At 36.9% G+C, this 14963-nt stretch overlaps 3 protein-coding genes across 3 annotated transcripts; 1 reads left to right on the forward strand and 2 right to left on the reverse strand.

The window, feature by feature from the left end:
• Positions 1-416: 416 nt before the first annotated feature.
• On the reverse strand, positions 417-1741 carry LOC306761193 (uncharacterized protein). The gene is made up of 5 exons (XM_079247294.1): positions 1567-1741; positions 1443-1484; positions 1306-1368; positions 1062-1191; positions 417-973 (listed from the first exon to the last, which is right to left on the reverse strand). The coding sequence occupies exons 1-5, from the start codon at positions 1589-1591 to the stop codon at positions 820-822; spliced, it is 414 nt and encodes a 137-aa protein (XP_079103420.1). The 5' UTR covers positions 1592-1741; the 3' UTR covers positions 417-819.
• On the reverse strand, positions 1734-8938 carry rnf121 (ring finger protein 121). Its single transcript, XM_079247293.1, has 9 exons — positions 8832-8938; positions 7685-7722; positions 7145-7286; positions 6642-6796; positions 6242-6349; positions 4962-5082; positions 4738-4871; positions 3429-3530; positions 1734-2779 (listed from the first exon to the last, which is right to left on the reverse strand). The coding sequence occupies exons 1-9, from the start codon at positions 8907-8909 to the stop codon at positions 2659-2661; spliced, it is 999 nt and encodes a 332-aa protein (XP_079103419.1). The 5' UTR covers positions 8910-8938; the 3' UTR covers positions 1734-2658.
• A 1040-nt stretch (positions 8939-9978) lies between these two features.
• On the forward strand, positions 9979-14821 carry LOC306761190 (ribonucleoside-diphosphate reductase large subunit-like; the record flags this gene model as incomplete). The annotated part of the gene is made up of 19 exons (XM_079247291.1): positions 9979-9997; positions 10683-10771; positions 10871-11048; positions 11262-11362; positions 11459-11518; positions 11595-11634; positions 11720-11882; positions 11993-12134; positions 12261-12344; positions 12458-12619; positions 12717-12796; positions 12880-13081; positions 13195-13344; positions 13424-13645; positions 13740-13816; positions 13913-14048; positions 14142-14237; positions 14321-14509; positions 14630-14821. 19 exons carry the CDS (start codon positions 9979-9981, stop codon positions 14819-14821), a joined length of 2382 nt encoding a protein of 793 aa, XP_079103417.1.
• Between the last annotated feature and the right edge of the window lie 142 nt (positions 14822-14963).

Below are 14963 nucleotides of genomic sequence, written 5' to 3' on the forward strand. Positions count from 1 at the left end.
GAAGTTGACAACGAAACTAAAATAAAGTACTAAGAAATGGATCCACACGTGAAAAAAGCTTACAGGCATTTTCAAGACGTTTATACTTGTTTATCTGTCTTACCTGCAGCCCTGTTATGTAGGCTGTCTGTACTGCTCAAGGTACAATGTTCAGATTGTGTGTTTCTACAGCTAAACAGAACATTATTAAATCAGATAGCAGTTTATTTTAAAACCAAGAGTTTTACTATCCAAATTTTAAAGCTTTAAAACTACTTCAAATTGTAAGCTTGTTTAGTGATTTCCAGTTCTCATAATAATACTGTTTTAGTTTTATTTGATTCAAACTTAGACGATTTTATGTTGATTTACTGTTGGTAAACAGGGGCCAATGGCATTTTATTGGTAAAATATTCTTTATTTTTTCAACAGGCATCAGAAAGGCCATTCAGTTTCACATGAAGTGGTTATTTTGGATGTTCCCACAGGTTCCCTACAGGTCAAAGTCCTCAAAATGATGCATTAAAACACATATTTTATCCTCCAGTTTCTGTTTAGTTTAATCAAAAGGTTTTTCTTTTTACCTATTCTCAAAATATGAATGGGTGTAGTGTTTTAAAAAAACAGGACTCTATTACTTGATGAGTTACTGAACGAGTAATTAGTCTTTGTACATATCCTTCTCTTTTCAGGTTATTTGACAAAGCTCCCAAAAGATTCCCAAACCATTATTAACATACAATAGCAACATCACATCACACACTATGCCAATGTTCATTTGCTAAATTAAATAGATACCCATTTTTTCTTTGAGTAACATTCGGTTTTTTCCCCCCACCATCATTCACCAGTTCTTTTAGCTAATGTAGTATACTTTTGATCCATTCCCACTGCATTTGTTACCACACAGCTGAAAATGGATTTGAAATCCTCTGTTATGACATTCTTCAACAGCAAATCCCGCTGCAGTATTGAACCCTCCTCTGAAGATGACCTAAAACAGAAATGCATCATTTACTGTCCTGAAGAAAAGAGCTTGAATGATACGGATGTTTTAATTTCAGTTTTAAAATAAAACTCACTCGTTTAATTCAACTATTCTGCCATGATGGTGTGTCTCTTCAGGGAAAGAGCCGTTGATGAGCCAGTAAATGAGGGTCTCATCATCTTCACAATTTGTTAATGCATCACAGTGAAGAACCAGCTGTTTACCTGTAAAACATAAACATATCAGATAAAATTATAAATGGCTTCACCATATGTGCAGGATATCTTTAGTTGGCTTTGTGCTGCAAAAAAGGTGCTGATATGTGTGAGGAATGTTACCTGTATGTGCTACTATTTGGACACGGTCTGGTCCAATAATCTCTGGAGATTCTTTCTCCGAAACTGAAGAACAAATTTGGGTAAACAAATTATTAGCACAAAAGTAAACTTTTACTGAAGATAAAATTAATACTTACCTGGAAATCCATCTGCAAGCAGCAGACAGAGTGATCCCAAAGCTGTTGCAGACAAACAACACTGTAAGACCAAGTACCACAACACAGATAAGGTGACTGGGTTGGCATCTTAATAAGAAATTACCTTTGACAATAGATGACAGCTTCATTTGGAATCCTCAAGTGAGTGGCGTTTGCTGCAGACCGCTGTTTGGAATTATATATACACAGACATGCAACTTCCTCTTTGCCTGCTCACTAGTGTATGGGGATTTCCTTACAGGTTTCCTCATGCATGTTCCTTGTGGGTCATCCTCGCACAACTCTGCTGGCTGGTCAGTATAGATCTAATGCATTTTACCTTAAATGTTAGAAACACACATCTTCTAAATTTAGTGATATTAACTTATTTTGAACTGAGAAAAAAATTCAAACATGAACATAGCCTCATTATTTGTATCAATACAAAAAAAGCATCAGGAAGTGACAAAAGACTAAGTACCAATGACCAGTATTAGTTGGTCTTTGTCAACATCAGCACTTTTGTGGAGTTAAAGGAATGTTCTAGATTCTCAAAAAATCTAAATGGAATTAAGGGTAAAGGGGTCTGTGTTGCCAGTTGGTAAGGATAAGTTTCCATGACTACAATCGTAAATCCAGTGACACTCAAACATACTTCTTAACAAATACTGTGATGTATAATGCAAGTATGACAAGTGGTTTTCCCCAGAGATGCCTACAAGTGTAAGGTGTGACTGTCAGCCGCTACAAAACGTCAATCTTGTTCAAAATACCGTAAGTAACCATCATTAATGAGTAATATTTAGGAGGAAGCAATGACTCAGCTGGTTTCAATTCAATATTTATTACTCATGAGAAATAACCTTCAGCTATGAGGATGACAAACTCCAGCATGATCCTTTAAGTTTTGACATTTAAGACATAAATTAGTAAAACGCTCCTCTCTAATGATGTGGAGAACTGCTTTACTAGTCCACATAATGAACGGACCAATGAGTGGAGTGAGAAGCTGTGTAAAGAAAACCCTGAAAAATTGACAAACATCCTGATTACTAATAAAACCCAAATAACCGTAAATACAGATATGTGCCTATAAATATTTACAAAAAGCATAGACACTTTTACTGGTATTTTAGTTCGGTGTTAGGCCCACAGTCTTTTGAGCCAGTGCATATCTTCTCCATGTGTATCGTTGTCCATTGCAGCAAGTCGCAGGTCATTCCAGACCTAGGATATAGTTGATACCTTGTACAAACCCAATAATAACAGGCTGCCAGGCCACCAAGTATCGAAGCCAATCTAAAAGTTGTCCATACATGACATGTGGCCTTTCCCAGCTAAAGAAGTTTGTTAAAGAAAACATTTAGCTCAATCAGGGTAAACGGTTAACAGATAAATAACTAGTGTTAACATACAACATCAAGTAGGAAGAATTGGGAGAGGGAAACTTTGGAGTGTTTTCTATGGAAATGCCACACCTCTCCGTAATGTCCTGATCCAGAAGAAGGAACAGGAAATCATAACACAATCTACAAATGTCTAAACAGTCTTCTTTTAACAACCTGAAATGAGCCATCTGAAAATTTAAGCTTACATTTATAGTTAAAACGTCCATTATAACAGATTATGCAAATAATTTAAATAATTTTTTTAAAAAAAGAAGAAAAAAAAAAAGGAAACCTTATGTCATGTAATTCAGCATAATTGGGTTTCCTGACTACTGGTAAAGTAATCTGAACAGGCCCAGTTACATTTGGTCTCATCAGTACTTTCAGACCGTGTCCTCTAGAAAATGTGAAATGTTCTACACCTTATGTAATACACACAAAATCTAATTCATAGTGTGTCAAATATAACACTTAGTGATGAAAAGTTCAGCAAGTATTTAGATGTGCCAAAGGGAAAAAAGCAAATGGAAATGTAGCCAAACAAAAAAAAATTAAGACAAAAAACCCCAAAAACTTGTGGCATAAAAAAAAAGGATACGGGTTACTGAACATTCTCTTCAGATCCACCTTCTCCTTGCAGTACGGGCACATTTGCTTCTTTCCGACGATACACCATCCTCTTATGCAGAACTCGTGAAACCTGGATGCTGAGTTAAGGCTTGAACTAAAGAAGCTTAAGCTCTAAATAATGTGGAAACGACAGCTTGTATATGTGAACAATAAAAGTCTCATTTAAAGAAAGATGAAAATGCAGAAATATTAATCAGACCTGAACTTTCTAAATTTCAAATACGGTAAAGGTGGGATGATGCAAAGATTTACAAGTTAAAAGTGAAACCTGCATGTTTTTACTTTTATCTTTTACAGATATTTGTTAACTTTATCCCATTAGCCCAAAATGTTATCCAATTCACAGCAGCTAGAATAAAGTGTCAAGTGCTGTCCTGCAGGTTTTGGATGTGTTCTGCAGCTGCATGTCTGAATTAGATTAATGGGTCAACATGGTTTGGCAGAACTTAAGCTATCAAGAACTATTTCATTTTAATATAGTGTTTTGGAGCAGGGAAACATCTACAACTTGGAGGACTGCAGCCCTTAAGTTCCAAACCTGGACATCCCCGCTAAAAGGTCATCATAAAATTAACCAAAAAAAAAACATGCAAAACAGTTTCATCCTAAATTTTCAGTATTTAGTATTAGATTATTAAAACTCATAAGAATAACATTTACAACCCATTAAAAGTGTATAATAACATGTTTCCAGATGATACAACATTAATACCAGACAAAAACAGTCTGGTATTAATGTATATTAAGGCTCCTGTCATATACACACTCACTCAGCAGGAAGTAATCTCAGCTGCACCTTTTTCTTCAGCCTGGAAATCACCAATGAACTTAATCCCTCATGTATGAACATACTAAAGTATTTATATACATTTTTTTTTTTTTTTTTTTAAGCTTTGGTTAACATGTAAGGTGATACACATTGCCTTCACTGTCACTGCAGATAAGCCATAAAATGTGGAAAATCATGTCATAGGCTTTTTAAGTTCTGGATGCTGTTGGTTGAAAAGTACCTTAATACAACAATGTGATGCCAGATAATGCTTTGTGATGGTTACAGTAAACACAAAGCAAATAAGAGTCACCATGGGGAAATAACATGATCTGACAACAGTCTGGTGTAAAGGTCAGGTTAAAAGGTCAGGCTAACTTTACTAATTCCTCTTTAGGATATATGAGGATATGCTGTAGTTCCTTATCCAAACACAAACTCACTATACCCTTTATAGAAATACAAGCCTTCAAATGCAGCTTAACTTCTCCATCACTGATAAGGATACACATGGTTGCAGGACAGTCTGTAAGTGTTCTCAATAATTCCTTCCTCACTGACATCAACAAGAATAGGCTGACCACACACAGCACAGATGTTGTCAGAGAGGTGCTTGGTTGGCATACCTGTAGCACTGTAAAACTGGGGAGAGAGAAAAACATACCAGCATGACATTTCAGTTTACAATTAATGGAGGTGGGCAGATTTACAGTGTGTAATTTGCTCCTTTACCCCAACAGTTGAAGCCATGAAGTCTGCACACAACTCTGCAAAGTCTCTTCCAAGAACTCCATAGTACAGCCCATAGAACAGTAATGAAACACCAAAGTCCATTGCATCCTCTGGCTTTATCCTGGACAGAGAATAAAAAGGTACTGCATCTAGTTCACAGCTCTCTCTAATGCTGCACCAACTCTTTAAAACTTTGTTTAGAGACATGAAGAGGTAGAACACGTAAGAGAAATTGGGGATCGGTGGGTTATTTTGTTGTTATAACAATGCTTCTTGACAACACATTTTATATAGTTAGACAGCTTATCTACTTCTCTTTCTAACAGTGTTATATTTGAAAGGAAATGTATCTGTGGAATGGGCAGCAAAGATGACTATGTGGATTGCACCAGTGAAAAACTTGCCAAATGTTTTCTATGAAAGCCAAACTGCTTTTTTTGCTATATATAATTCTTATTACAATTTCCTTCTGGGATAAATTTTTTTTTTTCCATTTAATTTCATTTTTTAATTTTTTTTATTTGTTTATTTCATTTCATTTTTGAGGTCTTTGTGCCTAATGTACTGACACTCGGATGTCTGCGCTAGTAAGCATGGGCCCTGCTACAGCAATTGGTTGGATGATGGGATCATTAACACTAACATGATCCGGAGGCCACTATGATGATTACTGCACTGACATGGAAACCACTTTTGGTGGAGGCAGTGTGAAAGTGCAGGGGAGCATGTCCCTCACAGTGAAAATGTAACTGGAGACATTCTCAATGTAGAGTGATATGATGATATTCTGCAACTAAGGACTTCTTGATTAAACTAATTTACAGTTTACCATACAAGAACAGCTGAAGAGTCCACATTAATAGTTTAAACTGCTTAGTATCTGCATGCTTTGTAGCAACAACTCTTTCAGAAAGGAGAAACGGAAACTATGTATTAGACATTGTCCACAAAGGGATGCAAAAAAAAGGGACACTAAGGGTTAGTTGAACAAAAACCTCTCAAGTTTCCAAAAATTTACATGTGCAGTTGTAGTAAATAAACTAACAGAAGAGCTTTGTGACAGTTGCTGTTGGGGAAGTAAACACTAAGGATGTAAACACAGCACCATCTGGTGGCAGCCAGTGCACAGACACGAGACAAAAACAAAGAAGCTGGAAATATGGTTATTCATAATATATTGTCAAAAATCTACAGTTTTGGGGGGCTTATTACCAGTAGCTTTAAATCCACTGGCATTCAGTGTTTGAAAATGTGGCTAATTTATCAATAACAATACGTACCTGAATATTACATGAATACCAAAAAGTGTAAACATGACAACGCTGTAACCAACTATTCCTGTGGCATAGCTGATCTTGTACAGAAGAAGAAACCACTTGTACACCAACCTACAGAAACAAAGAGAAGGGTAATTTCCTTGACTAAATCATTATGACTTTAAGACAGAGGTTTGCTCTGTACTAATAAAAGAAAACATATCATGCTGTACAAAAAGATTGATCAACAGAATCAAACCCTCTGACAGGGTTATTCTAAAAAGAATAACATTGAACATATTGTTAAAATAGAATATTGTTCTTGGAAAGCGACTTTTACCATTAATGTATCCATTACTATACCACATACCACTTGTATATTATAGTTAACCACAACCCATTGAGCAGGTGAATCACCATTTACCTTGGTGTGGTGCAGGCCAGTGGCTTGCGGGTGGCACGGTAGGAAATGTATGCTGTGATGACAGTGAAAATAAACCATGTCGATAGAAATCTCCACCAATGGAGTTTGGTAGTAAAGTAAAGAGGAACTACCCACATCTGGAACAGAGTTACCAGCTAAAAGACATCAGAGAGTGCATGTTAAAACATGCATATACACATGGAATACAAAATTTATTACAATCAGACAAATGCAAATATGTTCCCATCTTTAATTTAAGTCAATATTTACATAATTTAGGATAAGTAGGCAAATCCATTTTTTCTTTATTCAACAAAGCAAAAGTGGCTACAGTCATATGCTGTCATGTAGATAGAATAAATAAATTTGAATAAAGTAGTATTTTCTCCATTTACTTTGCCATAAATTAATACATGCCCATTGTTACTAGTTGTATTGGTTCTGTGCAAAAATACTACTGTAGTTCCAAAGTTGTACACAGAATTTTGTCATTGGTACCTTACATTGTAAGACTTTGGATGTCTTTGCTTCCACTGCACAAGAACTAGCTGGGTAACGACCAGGGTGACAATAAGGATAAGCACCATCTCTGCATGCATGGCCTCATGGCCTTTGTGCTTAGCATGCATTTTTGCATGTTCCACCCTGTGAAAAAGATATGCACACCCAGTTAATCATACACAGCAAGGAGCCACATTATCAACTTATTTATACCTAAATAAAATAGGTGTGTAGTTCAAGTGCACACTAATGTCCTATTTCGATAAATGTTTGCATTATGTGACCTTTAAATCCCAGGAGAGTGAATGTTATGGCACCCTGACAATGTCAAAATTAGATTGTTGCACCTTGGACTAAATATGTAAGAGCTATGGGAACATACTTTGATCCATCATAAGTGGGTAGTTGCCAAAGCAGTTAAAAAAAAAAGTATGTATATATATATATATATATATATATATATATATATATATATATATAAATTCATTTTTTAGGTATCACTGGACTGCTTATATAAACTCAAGTATGGTATAGATACTAACCTCCATTTCTCTTCTGGAGAAAGCTTGGCTGGATCAAACTAAATAAGTAACAGGAAAGACAAAAAGAACAAAAAAATCTGCATAACCATGAACAACCCATGAACAAAACAATGATAGTTTCAAAAGATAATACTTCAGTTTTCATTGTATAGTCAAAAACAAAGTTTCATTTGTACATAAGATACATAAAGTTCCAGAAGAAAAAGAGCTTGATTTTTTTTTTTTTATTACAGTTGTACAAACAAGTTACCTATAGCTAAACCAAATCATCAATGCTGGAAAAAAATCTCCCTCTGATTAAGTATAATTTTATATTATCTCCTTGATCTTAGATTACATGCTAAAATCTACTCATCTGCTCAAAATAAAACAGCTAATTTATTTTTTAGAAAAACGAAGAGCATGTGCTTTAAGTTGGATTTTTAAAAAAAACTGTTTACAAACGTCATAAGTTGTTTGACAACGCATAACATATTTGTCTAATCAGCGTCCTTCAAATACAATATGCACATGTTTACATATACAAAGGTTTCCATGCAATTATATGTGTTTGTGTGTTCTTTACTAAATCTTTTTATTTTTATAACTTTTTTATAACTAACTACAATAAATAATAAATTATTTACAAGTTTGTCTACATAGTTATAATCACTTAGGAAATGTTGTGATTACTTCCTCTGACACGACACTCCTCACCCTTTGACCCCAACAGCCACATCAGCTTGACTGACAATGTATTAAATCAAATAGCTATTTGTAAATAAGAATTAAACATACTAAAGTAGTAGCATTGTTTGTTTTTTGCTAAATGGCTAATCAATTATTTTAAAAAATTTAAAAAAAATAAAATAAAATACTTAGCCACTGTCAGCCACTTTGACGACTTACCATTTTAACACTGATTTTAGTAGTATTTGCCTGTACTGTTTCTTTGACAAACGTGACATAAAATTTAATGCTCTCATGCTGGCCACCTACGCTTGGTAATGGATGCTAGGATAACTGGTAGCTAGCTGCTTACGGTGGGCTTAACCCATGAGTACACGCTTAGCTGGAAGCTAGTTCCGTAGAAGGATTTTCTCTTATCAGTTTTATCCCTCATGGTAAGTTATGGCAATGGACGATAGTTATAGTCCATTACTCTCACCTGACTATGTTCATCGCGATGCTCCAGTCCATGGTCGTGCTCTACACCGTCAACCTCCACCTCAAACACCCCGGCCATCTTCGGAGTGCTGCTTTACCGTTCCGGGCCATTAGCATTAGCAAACTAGCTAAAAAGGGTCACTTCCGGTGTCATGCCGAGGATCGCGAGCCCAAAGCGTGAACGCGCAAGGCGGACGGAGTCGTCACGTTTCTTTGGGCATAAAGTTCTCGGCATTACACCCGTCTCGGATAGCTTGAGAGCTTCAAAATATTCAAGTACAAAATTATTGTAGGTCAAATTGTAAACCTACCTTTTGTGCTCGTTGACCATGGTTTTCGGTGTAGTTTTCAAGTTGTAACAGAGTCAAACAGTGTCTCTTCCCCTTCACTTTTAAAACAAAACTATCCAAAAAAAAAGATTAATAAAAAAATTTTTTTAAAAACAAATACTTGAACTCTGCATGTCACCACAACCTTTTGGACATTGGACATTTGTTGGCTCTTCGTTATGTTATTCTCACATACTTGAAATACAGCATTCATTCATGACATTATCCTGGTTTTGATTAGGAACTAACTATATAAATATATATATATATATATATATATATATATATATATATATATATATATATATATATATATATATATATATATATATATATATATATAACGTATAATGTTCTTGATCATAGATAGATAGATAGATAGATAGATATAAATAGGCAGTGTACATATAAAATTGTATTTGTTTGCTTGAGCGTTGCATCGTTTGTAATAAAACAGCACATTGCTGTGACAATTGCTTTCTGTTTCTTAAAGGCACTACTTTTGTTTTGAAACATCCCGCCAGATTTAAACCGGAAATGGTCTTCGTAAAACCGTATTAAAACAGAATGAGCTGATTCTGATTGGTTTTTAAGACTGCTGAACTGTTCTCTGATAGGCTGGAGAGCCGACAGCCGGCTTGTGGTTTGTTGGCGCTCTTTGTTTGAGATTCAATATTGCAGTTGATTGTTTCAGCTGTGCAACCATTAACCTGCGATAACTGATTTATACCACAGTAGTTATATTTCTTTCCAGTTTCCAGTTCAGAGGATTCCTCCAAAGCGTGCTGTCCGAGGCAAACCACTGGCTCCATTGTCAACATGCATGTGATTAAACGAGGTATAGTAGCTAAATTGGACTTTTTGGTTGTCACTTAAATAACAGTTGGACTAAGTTACTGTTTGTGATATATTCATCCCTGTAAACATATAAAAATGTGCTTTAAGTTGTTTTAACTTTATTTGCTATTAAGACACATTAAAAGTTTAATTTTAGTGAAACTGAAATCCACGTTAAAGTGTATTTTTGTTTCTTTGTTATGTATTGCCGCCGAGGCATCGAACAAAGACATTGAGAAAGTCATTTGTCTCTCAATTTGCTAGATTTGTTATCTGGTTTAACTATATTTGAGCTTAAATTACTCTGACAGTCTCACGATTAGTATTAAAGAGAAGCGACTCGATCGAAACTTGAATAAATAAATACGTTTTTGTTCCTTCGTGTTACGTGGTTGTTTTTCATTGTTATTTGGTATTCTGCTAAGAAAATATATTGAATGATTAATTTATTTATTTCTGAAATAACAAAACTTAGAGATCAAGTATTTATATCTATTATGTTGGCGCGTAGCAGCATCCATCTGTTGGCACAACTCAGACAGGTATTGAACTGAACAAATCGACTGAGTCCAGTTAACAATATCAAGTATTAAGATTGCTGGAAAACCAAACAGCTGCCCAGAGAGAATTTAAATTAAATGTAATCCAAATAAGTTTGAAATCAACTCTTTGCTTTTGTTTTTCAGATGGGCGCCATGAGGCAGTTAGTTTTGATAAAATCACCTTTCGCATCCAGAAGCTGTGTTATGGGCTCAATGGCGACTTTGTGGACCCTGTAAGTTCAAACCAGCATAAAAATAAAGAGAAATACAAGTGGTTGTGAGACAGTGTTTGCAGATGACAGTTCAATGTAGTCTAATGTTTTGTTCTGCAGGCCCAGATTACAAAGAAGGTGATCGAGGGTCTTTACAATGGAGTGACGACTGTGGAGCTGGGCACTCTGGCAGCAGAGACTGCTGCAACTCTCACCACTAAATATCCTGACTATGCAGTCCTGGCTGCAAGGATTGCTGTCTCAAACCTTCATAAAGAAACCAAGAAAGTATTCAGTGGTAAGAACTGTAATCATGGACATGCTGCTGAATTTTAAAGATCTGTAATAAATTAATCTATACAAAAAATATATATATTTTAAACATGGATAGCACCAGAACCCTTATGATGTCCTCCCGTTATTCCATTAGGATTTTGCTTATCCCCAAACAAGACTGTAAAGTTGTTACATAGTCTGTACTAATGACAATATTTCCTTTGCCCTCACATAGATGTGATGGAAGACTTGTACAACTATGTGAACCCTTTAAACAAGCGTCACTCGCCTATGATCTCCAAGGAGACATTTGACATTGTTCTCGAAAACAAGGCTGTAAGTCATATGTGATGACCTTTGTTCATTACTGAATTTTAGGGGGCTGTAATTATGTTCAACATGTTTTAAGATTACAATCTCTATATCTTGCAGCGTCTCAATTCAGCCATCATTTACGACAGAGACTACTCTTACAACTTCTTTGGCTTCAAGGTAACTTTTCATTAAAGTGCATTGTTTTATACTGATAGGAGGAATATAAACCAAATTTGTCTTTTTGCTCTTACAGACTTTAGAGCGGTCATATTTGCTGAAGATCAATGGAAAAAGTGAGTTTCCTTATGTCCTGGGTGGGTGCAGGTGGTCAATTTAATTTTTATTTCTCTCACTCTTATTTTTATCTAATTTTTGTAGTTGCTGAGAGACCCCAGCACATGCTAATGAGAGTGGCTGTTGGGATTCATAAAAGAGACATTGAAGCAGCTGTTGAGACCTACAACCTGCTGTCAGAGAAGTGGTTCACCCATGCCTCCCCTACCCTATTCAACGCAGGCACTTATAGGCCACAGCTGTCCAGGTAATGACTGTCTCCAAGTATGATCAAGTTTTAAAAAACTTAACAAGGCTTTAATGCAACTTTTAATTTTGAGTCATGTTTCACAATTTGATTTTATTTGGATTTTGCAGTTGTTTCTTGCTTGCCATGAGGGATGACAGCATTGATGGTATTTATGACACACTGAAGCAATGCGCTCTAATCTCCAAATCAGCTGGAGGCATCGGCATTGCAGTGAGCTGCATCAGAGCAACAGGCAGCTATATTGCAGGGGTGAGTAAAACCTAAAATACAAATATTAAAACTTGTCTACAGGACATCATTATTGACACTTTGTGTGTGTTTTATTCATATTTTTTATTTAAATACATATTCCTAAAAGTTATAAATGCTTTTCAGACGAATGGCACTTCTAATGGGCTGGTTCCCATGCTGCGAGTTTACAACAACACAGCACGTTATGTGGACCAGGGTGGCAACAAGGTTAGGATGAGACTCACCCCACAAAAAGAAATGTATATTGATGTTCCATAAAATGTTGTTTTACATTTTTGTTGCTAGTTTAATCTAAATTGTTTTCGCATTTGCTTGTTCAGAGACCTGGGGCCTTTGCCGTCTACCTGGAGCCATGGCACTCTGATGTGTTTGAGTTTTTGGAGTTGAAGAAGAACACAGGTAAAGAGGAACAGAGGGCCAGAGACCTATTCTTTGCCTTGTGGATCCCAGACCTTTTTATGAAACGAGTGGAAAGCAATCAGGTGAATACTGCAAGAAATCAAATGCTCAGTTTCACTCTTTGGTATCACAATTGCTTGATTAGGGACAAGCTTTCTTATTCTTGTGCTGTTCATGTAGGACTGGTCTCTGATGTGTCCCAGTGAATGCCCAGGGCTAGAGGACTGCTGGGGAGAGGAGTTTGAGAATCTATACACTCAGTAAATTCAGTACACCAATCTGTTTTCAGTAAGCTTCTCAGTCTCCACCACTAACCTATCCCACTGGTCCCATTTGCCTTTAGATATGAGAAGGAGGGCAGGGCTAAGCGTGTGGTGAAGGCTCAGCAGCTGTGGTACGCCATCATCGAGTCACAGACAGAAACTGGAACACCATACATGCTTTACAAGGACGCCTGCAACGGGAAGAGTAACCAGCAAAATCTTGGCACCATTAAGTCCAGCAATCTGTGCACGGAGATTGTGGAGTATACAAGCAAAGATGAGGTAAGAGGCAGAGATGATATTGGTATTTACATATTTAACATTTTACTTCTATATTAAAATTGCCACGTGTTCTGTTTTTCACTGTTTTCAGTCATCTCTGTTCTTTAACTCAGGTTGCAGTGTGTAACCTGGCGTCCATTGCTCTCAACATGTATGTCACCCCAGAGAAGACCTTTGACTTCAAAAAGCTAGCATCTGTTTCCAAAGTGATTGTCAAGAACCTGAACAAGATCATTGACATCAACTACTACCCAATACCTGAGGTGTGGCTTCTTGTGCAGTTGCTGTTGCAACAATCGCTGAGTCTTTTTAAACAAATTGTTCCTCCATCCCATCTTACAGGCTGAAAGGTCCAACATGCGGCACAGGCCAATAGGGATTGGTGTGCAAGGCCTGGCTGATGCCTTTATCCTCATGCGCTATCCATTTGAAAGCCCAGAGGCTCAGCTACTCAACATTCAGATCTTTGAGACAATCTACTACGCTGCACTAGAGGCCAGTTGTGAGCTGGCAGCAGAATTTGGCACTTATGAAACCTACGCTGGCTCTCCTGTCAGCAAGGGGGTGAGTAGTTTTCCTAGACCTCCTTAAATTCATCCTGATATACAGTTTACCATTTTGGGATTAATGTACCGACCATGGTCATTTGTTTTCCCAGATCCTCCAGTATGACATGTGGGGTAAAACTCCAACTGATTTGTGGGACTGGAAAGCACTAAAGGAGAAAATTGCCAAGTAAGTCATATATGTTCTTGTCTTTATGTGTCTAACCTTTACTGTATGTGGAGACTAGTATTTTATCTTACATAACGCTGTTCTGTTTGTCTTCAGGCATGGTGTGAGGAACAGCCTTCTTTTGGCTCCAATGCCCACAGCTTCCACTGCCCAGATCCTGGGAAATAATGAATCCATTGAGCCATACACCAGCAACATCTACACTCGCAGGGTGCTCTCAGGAGAGTTTCAGGTTGGGATTGTTTGCATTTTTGTGGTTTTTATGTTTCTGAACTCAGATGAGCATAAAAGGAAAGATTGTAATGTGTTCTTTCTGCCTTTATAGATTGTGAATCCTCACCTGCTGAAGGATCTCACAGAAAGAGGATTGTGGAACGATGACATGAAGAACCAGCTGATTGCTCAGAATGGCTCAATACAGGTAGTCACGCTTAAAATGCTTTGATGATATAAACTGGCTTCTTATTGGTGAACAAATTATTTATAACCTGACTGACTTCTCAGGATATCAGCGAGATCCCTGATGACCTGAATCATCTGTATAAAACTGTCTGGGAAATCTCCCAGAAGACTCTGCTCAAAATGGCGGCGGATCGTGGCGCCTACATTGACCAAAGCCAATCTCTTAACATTCACATTGCTGAGCCAAACTATGGAAAACTCACCAGCATGCACTTCTATGGTTGGAAGCTGGTAAGTCAGGACTGGGGGGGGCGGCATGCTGGAGGTACCAAGGGCCAAATGTGCTGTATTGTATGCTGTATTGTATTAAAGCAAACAATTCTTTGAAGCCTGTTTATGTTTTCTCTGCAGGGTCTGAAAACTGGCATGTACTACCTACGAACGAAGCCAGCTGCCAACCCTATTCAGTTCACCCTCAACAAGGAGAAATTAAAGGAGACTCAGTCAGCCAAGGGTGCAGAGGAGGCGACTAAAGAGCGAAACACTGCAGCCATGGTCGGCTCTTTAGCAAATAAAGACGATTGCCTCATGTGTGGTTCTTAAGTACAGTATCTAACTCCCAAACAAGCTCACTCCTTGACCATCGTACTCCCAAATGAACAGAAATTTTAATGCTTATTTTGTACATGATTTTGTAATTTAGTATTTTAAATATCTATAAATCACAAATTTTGCAGTTTATATT

Source organism: Telmatherina bonti (genome assembly GCF_933228915.1).
Source record: "Telmatherina bonti genome assembly, chromosome: 10".
NCBI classification, from domain to species: Eukaryota; Metazoa; Chordata; class Actinopteri; order Atheriniformes; family Telmatherinidae; genus Telmatherina; species Telmatherina bonti.